This window comes from Oncorhynchus clarkii, chromosome 20 (assembly GCF_045791955.1).
Source record: "Oncorhynchus clarkii lewisi isolate Uvic-CL-2024 chromosome 20, UVic_Ocla_1.0, whole genome shotgun sequence".
Classification (NCBI taxonomy): Eukaryota; Metazoa; Chordata; class Actinopteri; order Salmoniformes; family Salmonidae; genus Oncorhynchus; species Oncorhynchus clarkii.
The window spans coordinates 17,840,580-17,850,642 of record NC_092166.1 but is presented as its reverse complement, the minus strand read 5'-3'; the positions used below and the strand labels follow the sequence as shown (position 1 = coordinate 17,850,642).

The following is a 10,063-nucleotide window of genomic DNA, read 5'->3' as shown; positions in this document are numbered from 1 at the left end:
TCTACAGCTGCTACTCTGCCCCAAACAACACAGAACTGGAGGGGACGAGCATCTGTCTGAAAAACAATGGAATAGTGAACACGGATGCTTCACCTTGTAAAAAGCTAGCCACACTTCTTACAAGTGATCATTATACTGCAGGCCTTCTTATTGCGTTAATATCACTTAGGGACTCCCGTTGAACAGGCAAGTGGGGTATTTACTCACCCTGTGACAGGGTCGATTGGGCTGGTGTGGTAGGTAGGCTTGAGGTGTTGATGGTGGTATTAGAGGTGGAGTCACCCTCTTGGGGCCTGACTGTGGTGCCTGAAACATGGCTGGTCAGACTACTGCTGGGGTCCTGGGTGGAAGTAGCCATGTTGGGTCGAGCAGAGTTGAGGGTAGAAGGGGTAGTTGGGTGGGATGCGTTCAGTGGGCTGTAGTCAGTCTGAGTACCTGTCGTATGGGTTGGAGAGATAGCTGTAACTAAAGAGAGAAGACAGTGAACACAATCTAAATGATGACACATCCCTTTAAACCATATCTTGTGTTAGTAGTGTGTGCCCATTGTATAGTAAGGCAGTTGACTGACAGATGGGCTGACATCCAGACAGACACCCACACAACACAAGCGATATTAAAGAGATGTGACAACAACAAGTTCAGTGTTATAGTGTCATTCTTCCGTCTAGACGTAAGGTCTCAAGTATCAAGCTATTCAATAGTCAACAATCCTTACACTGATTTGTACCTTCACTATGATGTCATATTTTGAAGATGAAAAATGGACTGAACATTCAGTGCTGTGAAAAAGTATTTGCCCCCTTCCTGATTTCTTATTTTTTTGCACATTTCTCACACTTAAATGTTTCAGATCATCAAATAAATTTAAATATTACACAAAGATAACCCAAGTAAACACTAAATGCAGTTTTAAGTGATGATTTGATTTATTAAGGGAAAAAAGCTATCTGAACCTTCATGGTCCTATGTGGAAAAAGTAATTGCCCCCTAAACCTAATAACCGGTTGTGCCACCCTCAGCAGCAACAACGGCAATCAAGCGTTTGCGATAACTGGCAATGAGTCTTTCACATCGCTGTACACATCGCTGCCCACTCTATTTTGCAGAATTGTTTTAATTTAGCCACATTGGAGGGTTTTCGAGCATGAACCGCCTTTTTAAGGTCACACCACAGCATCTCAATCGGATTCAAGTCCGGACGTTGACTAGGTCACTCCAAAACCTTCATTTTGTTTTATTTAAGCCATTCAGAGGTGTGTTTTCGATCATTGTCCTGCTGCAGAACCCAAGTGCGCTTCAGCTTGAGGTCACAAACTGATGGCTGGACATTCTCCTTCCGGATTTTTTGGTTGAGCGCAGAATTCATGGTTCCATCAATCACAGCAGGTCGTTCAGGTCTTGAAGCAGCAAAGCAGCCCCAGACCATCACACTACCACCACCATATCTGACTGTTGGTATGATGTTCTTTTTCTGAAATGCTGTGTTGCTTTTACGCCAGATGTAATGGGACACACACCTTCCAAAAAGTTAAACTTGTGTCTCGTCAGTCCACAGAATATTTTCCAAAAAGTCTTGGGGATCAAGATCTTTTTTCCCAAAAGTGAGACAAGCCTTTGTGTTCTTTTTGGTCAGCAGTGGTTTTCGCCTTGGAACTCTGCCACGGGTGCCATTTTTGCCCAGTCTCTTTCTTATGGTTGAGCCATGAACACGGACCTTAACTGAGGCAAGTAAGGCATGCAGTTCTTTAGATGTTGTTGTGGATTATTTTGTGACCTCTTGGATGAGTCGTCGCTGCGCTATTGGGGTAATTTTGGTAGGCTGGCCACTCCTGGGAAGGTTCACCACTATTACACATTTTCTCCATTTGTGGATAATGGCTCTCACCGTGATTCGCTGGAGTCCCAAAACTTTAGAACTGGCTTTGTAATCCTTTCCAGACTGATAGATGTCAATTACTTTGTTTCTCATCTGTTCCTGAATTTCTTTGGATCGCGGCATGATGTCTTGCTTTTTGAGATCTTTTGGCCTACTTCACTTTATCAGACAGGTTCTATTGAAGTGATTTCCTGAGTCAACAGGTCTGGCAGTAATCAGGCCTGGGTGTGGCTAGTGAAATTGGACTCAGTTTTCCAAAAAATGTGATTAACCACAGTAAATTCATGATTTAATAAAGGGGGGCAATTACTTTTCACATAGGGCCATGAAGGTTCAGATAGCTATTTTCCCTTAATAAATTATATGAACACTTAAAAACTGCATTTTGTGTTTACTTGGGTTATCTTTGTGTAACATTAAAATGTGTTTGATGATCTGAAACATTTAAGTGTGACAAATGTGAAGAAAAAAATAAGAAATCAGGAAGAGGGCAAATACTTTTTCACAGCACTGTAGATGTTTGCCTAGTAAATTATATAGATATGGTGACAGATAAATCTGATCAGTAGGAGAAAAGTGATATATTATTGTTATAACACAAAACGATATTATCTTACGTCATGCAATAATGGACTACACTTTTGACATGTGATTATCGTATATCTTGGACTTTGAAACATTGTAAGGTTCATATCAATCTTTCAACATTGGCTATCAAATTAAATCATACTTTCTGCCCACACCCATCAGATCTTTAGGAGGATCCATCAACAAACAATAAACATTTCAAAATGATGTCGAATATAACCCAATATTCTAAATAAAAACAACATCAATTAGTATGTATGTCAATAACTGTCCTTTCTCTTTGTCCCCTACCTGTTGACAAGGTCCCCTGTGTACAGGGAAGCAGCAAAATCATCAGAAGCACGATGTGTACTGTAGACCCATCCATCCTACTGTCTTACAGCCAAATGTGGTGAACATTCATTTATGTGGGTATGAATGAATACACTGGCAATCATACACACGGCCGCACACGTATGCAGACAAACACCGAGTGAGTAATCCCATGGTTTGCTAGGTGCACAAACACATATTTTCCTTCAAGTTTGGAAATATCCTATTACCTCAGACTTGACACCACAGTCGTATCTGTTTCCCTAAAAGTCACAGTGGCGTCTAATCGTTTAGTAACAAGAACATTCTTTTCATTATTGGTTAATGTTTGACATATAAGGAATGGTGTGTATTTCCTCTGACTAGACCAATGGAGACACACATGACCAGACTGATTAATAAGGAAATAAATAACACACCATAACCAGGGGCCAGAGTTTGTCGAGTTTTTCAAGCCACGTGAGTTACAACCATTGCTTCTTTGTTATCCCTTCTTTAAACTGGACTTCCCTACTGCTTTCAACACATACAGAATCGGTGCAGTGTGAATCATTATTTATATATATAATATATATATATATATTTATTATTTATATATATATATATAATTCAAGAAATAAAACATACATTCAGTGGGATAAAACATCAGCTAAAACACTTGCATCCTTTGTTTACCTCGTTTTCTATTATCATACAGTAATATGGCACATTACAGTCACTGAACTATTGGACATCAGCCTAAAGCTAAAGGAATGTGGGCTTTTGAATATATAGTACAAATTAGCAGTAATACACAAATATGTAACTTGTGTACGTTGATTCATACACTAGGTGAACTGTGCAAAGAACCTACAGTAAGACTGAAAGAGATCTAAGAAGGCACACAGGTGGGTCATAAGCCGCAGTAACAACAGGATTTAAACCAACAGTCATATAGAAGAAGTAGAATACTTCATTGATCTCCTCCCCATACAGTCCACAAAAACCCAAGCTTTTTTTTGTTTAACCCAAGTACTTTCAAATAAGCTGTGTCCATTGTAGGAAGGAAAGTGTCCGCCTATGAGGAGAATATTACACAATCAATGGTCTTGATGCATGGAGGTCAGGTCAGTGGCCATAGACAACGTTACGAAGGGAAGAGGATCCTCTGAAAACATAAAAGAACGAGCAGTCAGTCTTGGTGTTGGTGCTCTTTAAATATGTAACATATGCAATCAATAAAAAATAAGAATGACTAGCATTGTTCCCCAATAAATCAAATCTCTCTGCTTGGTAGAGAGATAATTAAAGTGGAACTTGAAATTCTAAAAAAGTTAAATAAGGAGGGGAGTTCCTAATATGGATGCCATACTTTACACTCCACACACGATATGGCAGACAATAACATGGCAGTGGTAGCTAGTACTGGTTTCTGTGACTACATACTTCCATGTTATGCTCAGTCTGTCCTCTGTCACTCTCTAGCTCTCTCTGAACTCCTTGATGCTCTTGGCCTGGTTACTGTCGGGCTTCATCATATCGTTCTTCTTGTTGCCGTCAAAGTTGCCACACAGGCCACCCACCCTCCTCTTGTAGGTGTGGGGCAGGATGATCTCTACAGAAAGTAAGCACATGGATATCAGTTTACTGCAATACATAAACCAGTTTACTGTATGTCATAAAGCAGTTTGCTGCACATCATAAAGCAGTTTACTGTATATAATAAAGAAGTTTACTGTATAATATAAAGCAGTTTATATCATAAAGAGGTTTACCGCATGTCATAAAGCAGTTTACTGTATATAATAAAGAAGTGTACTGTATAATATAAAGCAGTTTATATCATAAAGAGGTTTACCGCATGTCATAAAGCAGTTTACTGTATATAATAAAGAAGTTTACTGTATAGTATAAAGCAGTTTATATCATAAAGAGGTTTACCGCATGTCATAAAGCAGTTTACTGTATATAATAAAGAAGTTTACTGCATAATATAAAGCAGTTTATATCATAAAGAGGTTTACCGCATGTCATAAAGCAGTTTACTGTATATAATAAAGAAGTTTACTGTATAGTATAAAGCAGTTTATATCATAAAGAGGTTTACCGCATGTCATAAAGCAGTTTACTGTATATAATAAAGCAGTTTACTGTATATAATAAAGAAGTTTACTGCATAATATAAAGCAGTTTATATCATAAAGAGGTTTACCGCATGTCATAAAGCAGTTTACTGTATATAATAAAGAAGTTTACTGTATAGTATAAAGCAGTTTACATCATAAAGCAGTTGAATGCATATCATAAAGCAGTTTACTATATTTCACCTTTATTTATCTAGGCAAGTCAGTTAAGAACAAATTCTTAGTTTCAATGACGGCCTAGTGGGTTAACTGCCTGTTCAGGGGCAGAACGACAGATTTGTACCTTGTCAGCTTGGGGATTTGAACTTGCAACCTTGCGGTTGGTTACTAGTCCAACGCTCTAACCACTAGGCCACCCTACCACCCCTATCATAAAGCAGTTTACTGCATACCATAAAGCAGTTCACTGCATATCATAAGGCAGTTTACTGCAAATAATAAAGCAGTTTACTGCATATCATAAAGCAGTTTACTGCATATCATAAAGCAGTTTACTGCATATCATAAAGCAGTTTACTGTATATCATAAAGCAGTTTACTGTATATCATAATGCAGTTTACTGTATATCATAAAGCATTTTACTGCATATAATAAAGCAGTTTACTGCATATCATAAAGCAGTTTACTGTATATCATAAAGCAGTTTACTGTATATCATAATGCAGTTTACTGCATATCATAAAGCATACATTGCACATCTATAGCATATCGTAAACATTACACAGATGTGTTTGGATTGATATGTTGTCTTGTTACCACATTTTCACCAAAATATGAAAAAAGGTGTCAGCTATGATAATAGTATGATTATATTATCTGTCCACAGATAAAGCCATATTGTGTGGTCTGTACAGCTGTCTTACTGTCCTATCATTAGAGAGACTACTGCGATGGCTGTACTATAACAGTGGTGTTACCTGCTCTGCTGTCTCCATCAAACTCCACGGAGAGGCCAAAGTCTGTCTTCAGGTAGATACGAGAGGAACGCTCCAGAATTCTCAGACCACCTGCTGGTGAGACAGGGGCACGGGTGCTCCTACCATCCAGCTAGAGAGAGGGAGAGAAAGAGAACAAGCGAAGAAGTGAAAATATTAGTGAACAAAATAATATGCATTCCTCTGAAGTTCAGAGTGTACTACAACCCTGTCATGAACCATTTATTTGATACTGCACAGATAAGGCTCAACCAGTGCCCGAGCGACTGCTCTTTTGCCCTCCTATGAAAAAGTGCCCTTGCAGCTTGTGGATTTTTGGAATTTTAGGAATTACTTTTGAATTATATTTTGAGTCTCTTCATTTTTAGTAACATTGTTAAATGCAACAAATTGCACATCAATCTAGATAATTTCTTAAACTCTTGAATCTCAGAATATTATACCCCTCCCCGCCCTCCCGCCCCAGATTGCACTCGTCTGACTTGCATGCAGTGGCTACCGGCTGCAGGCACCAGACGGGGAGACTTGAATACTGGTAGGAGGCTACTTTAGAGTTGGGTCTGTTTGCCACTGTTAGGGACAAAGAATGGGGCAATCTGACTGCTTGTTAGTAAGAGGCAGATTATTATTATTATTTATTTCACCTTTATTTAACCAGGTAGGCTAGTTGAGAACAAGTTCTCATTTACAACTGTGACTTGGCCAAGATAAAGCATAGCAGTGTGAACAGACAACAACACAGAGTTACACATGGAGTAAACAATAAACAAGTCAATAACACAGTAGAAAAAAAGAAATAAAAAGAGAGTCTATATACATTGTGTGCAAAAGGCATGAGGAGGTAGGCAAATAATTACAATTTAGCAGATTAACACTGGAGTGATAAATGATCAGATGGTCATGTGCAGGTAGAGATACTGGTGTGCAAAAGAGCAGAAAAGGAAATAAATAAAAACAGTATGGGGATGAGGTAGGTAAATTGGGTGGGCTATTTACCGATGGACTATGTACAGCTGATTCGATCGGTTAGCTGCTCAGATAGCAGATGTTTAAAGTTGGTGAGGGAGATAAAAGTCTACAACTTCAGCGATAAATGTCAGCTACAGAACAAACTTAAATGAAATCAAATCAAATGTAGTTTTTGTTTGCCTTTCTTTATTTTGAGCATCTGCCCTCCCAATGGGCTGTGCATGGTTTTGCCACACGCGCTCACACATCTCATGTGTATTTACAGTTTTCTATACTATTCTACGCTATCTCATTCACTTAATAATGCTGACGTATGTTGTGTAATTTGTTAGATATTACCTGTTACCTGCACTGTTGGAGCTAGAAGCACAAGCATTTCGCTACAACAGGAATAACATCTGCTAATCATGTGTGTGTGACCAATACACTTTGATTTGTAACAATTCTAACACCTAGACAGAGATAATGTTTTAGAGAGGTGTTCAATATGATAACTGATTACAAAACGCTGAGGATGAAAAACCCTAGAAAGACCGCTATAAATAATGTATAAAGAGAAGTACATGCTATGAATTGCCATATACTGTACTTGTCTTGTTACGTAATGTATATGTCCAGAATACTTACAACAAGTTTCCTGTTGTTTCTGAACTCCACTGTGTGGTTATAGACTCTGATCTTCAGTCCTCTGAATTGCAGACGGTTGTCGTTCTCTTTGCTGTGATCATGGCTGTCTTCATTGCTGTCCCTTTCCTTGCTGTCTTTATGCTTGTCATCCTCATCCTTGCTGTTACCATGACGACTGCCACCATGTCTACTGTCCCCTTGAATGTCAACACCATCCTGGTTGACGATCTCAATGATGGCCTCGATGTAGACATCTTGCTGGTTCTTGGACAGGCCTGTGGTCTGGACCAGAATGTAGGAGTTTCTGCTGTCAAAGTCATGCTTCATGTTGTCAAAAGTTCTGTACTCTGGCTCTCCATTGATAGAGCACTCGCTGAAGTCTGGAAGGCAACAGTAGGGACATCATTAGTGCATAGGCATAGCCGCGGGAAGTAGGGGTGCAGCACCCCCTAAAAATCACAATAAAAACAATTAAATATGTAAATATAACTTTAAAAATATATAATAATCCCAGAAGTAGTGCACTGGGCCTGGAGTAAGATATAGCCATCTGTAGCATGGGAAAACATTTGTACAGCCCATTGAGCAGGTCAAGTGTGGCCTATACCTGTTGACTTGCAGAAATACTGTCCGGCTTCATTCTGAAAACAGACAGTATCCTCATCACACCCATTTTCATCGTCGCAGTCAATCTCCCCCACACCGTCGCCTTCATCACACTCACACTTTTGATGGCAGTGCTCAGTGTACCAGTTCTCTTTAAACTGAAATCAAATAGATCATTAAAGTAATTACACTGCACATGTTACACATATAACTAGGTAGCTACATCTAAAAACAGTTTAGAATTTTGTGCTGGGTTACTCACATTATGATTGTTGCCATTGCTGCCTACACAGCCACACTGCTGGATGGGCACACACACCCTCTGTTTGAGAACAAAGCCGTCGTCACATACACAACCCTGTACACAGGGTTCATCAGCACGGCAGTCAGGAGGGCCGTGGAGGTGCTTACAGGTGGGCTGGCAGGCGGAGATGCAGGAGATGTAATGGCTGTTCTTTAGGCAAGATGGCGCTAGAGAGAAAATAACAAATACGATGTTGAGTGTAAAGAATATGTATCACATACTGTATGTATCACACTGACTGCAAGTATAAGTACAGAGATTACATTTCCCTTGTACTTAGTGTTTTTCCATTTTGAAAAGACAGATTGTATAAAACTTGTTTTAAAGGAGGGGTATGTGATGAATGAAGATTGTAACTTTGTGTTATCGAAGGACACAAAGACTTACTTGGTCTTGCTGTGGTGGGCGGTTGTGGTCTTGCATTTGTTGGACTTGGTGGTCGTGGTCTTTCAGTTGTTGGTTGTAGGGTTTGTGGTCTTTCTGTTGTTGGTCTAGGTGGTCTTGGTCTTTCAGTTGTTGGTCTTGGTGGTCGTAGTCTTTCAGTTGTTGGTCTTAGTGGTCGTAGTCTTTCAGTTGTTGGTCTTGGGGGTCGTGGTCTTTCAGTTGTTGGTCTTGGTAGTCGTGGTCTTTCAGTTGTTGGTCTAGGTTGTCGTGGTCTTTCAGTTGTTGGTCTTAGAGGTTGTGATCTATCAGTTGTTGGCATTGGTGGTTGTGGTCTTTCAGTTGTTGGTCTAGGTGGTTGTGGTCTTTCAGTTGTTGGTCTTGGTGTTTCTGGTCTAGCAGTTGTTGGTCTTGGTGTTTCTGGTCTTGCAGTTCTTGGTCTTGGTGTTTCTGATCTTGCAGTTGTTGGTCTTGGTGTTTCTGGTCTTGCAGTTGTTGGTCTTGGTGTTTCTGGTCTTGCAGTTGTTGGTCTTGGTGTTTCTGGTCTTTCAGTTGTTGCTCTTGGTGTTTCTGGTCGTGCAGTTGTTGGTCTTGGTGTTTCTGGTCTTTCAGTTGTTGGTCTTGGTGTTTCTGGTCTATCAGTTGTTGGTCTAGGTGATTGTGATCTTTCAGTTGTTGGTCTAGGTGGTCTTCGTCTTTCAGTTGTTGGTCTAGATGGTTGTGGTCTTTCAGTTGTTGGTCTTGGTGTTTCTGGTCTAGCAGTTGTTGGTTTTGGTGTTTCTGGTCTTGCAGTTCTTGGTCTTGGTGTTTCTGGTCTTTCATTTGTTGGTCTTGGTGTTTCTGTTCTTGCAGTTGTTGGTCTTGGTGTTTCTGGTCTTGCAGTTGTTGGTCTTGGTGTTTCTGGTCTTGCAGTTGTTGGTCTTGGTGTTTCTGGTCTTGCAGTTCTTGGTCTTGGTGTTTCTGGTCTTTCAGTTGTTGGTCTTGGTGTTTCTGGTCTAGCAGTTGTTGGTCTTGGTGTTTCTGGTCTTTCAGTTGTTGGTCTTGGTGTTTCTGTTCTTGCAGTTGTTGGTCTTGGTGTTTCTGGTCTTGCAGTTGTTGGTCTTGGTGTTTCTGGTCTTTCAGTTGTTGGTCTTGGTGTTTCTGGTCTATCAGTTGTTGGTCTTGGTGTTTCTGGTCTATCAGTTGTTGGGCTAGGTGGTCGTGATCTTTCAGTTGTTGGTCTAGGTGGTCTTCGTCTTTCATTTGTTGGTCTAGGTGGTTGTGGTCTTTCAGTTGTTGGTCTTTGTGTTTCTGGTCTTTCAGTTGTTGGTCTTGGTGTTTCTGGTCTATCAGTTGCTG

General features: G+C 40.0%; 1 protein-coding gene across 1 annotated transcript in view; it reads right to left on the bottom strand.

The window, feature by feature from the left end:
* Positions 1–3,423: 3,423 nt before the first annotated feature.
* Positions 3,424–10,063, bottom strand: part of LOC139376025 (zonadhesin-like) — a 209,505-nt gene continuing 202,865 nt past the window's right edge. The window contains exons 19-25 of the mRNA XM_071118104.1: positions 8,732–9,264; positions 8,303–8,511; positions 8,042–8,198; positions 7,435–7,814; positions 5,821–5,950; positions 4,205–4,373; positions 3,424–3,926 (exon numbers count right to left, since the gene is read on the bottom strand). Coding sequence (XP_070974205.1) covers positions 4,240–4,373; positions 5,821–5,950; positions 7,435–7,814; positions 8,042–8,198; positions 8,303–8,511; positions 8,732–9,264 — 1,543 coding nt within the window. The 3' untranslated portion in view covers positions 3,424–3,926; positions 4,205–4,239. The remainder of the gene's footprint in view (positions 3,927–4,204; positions 4,374–5,820; positions 5,951–7,434; positions 7,815–8,041; positions 8,199–8,302; positions 8,512–8,731; positions 9,265–10,063) is intronic.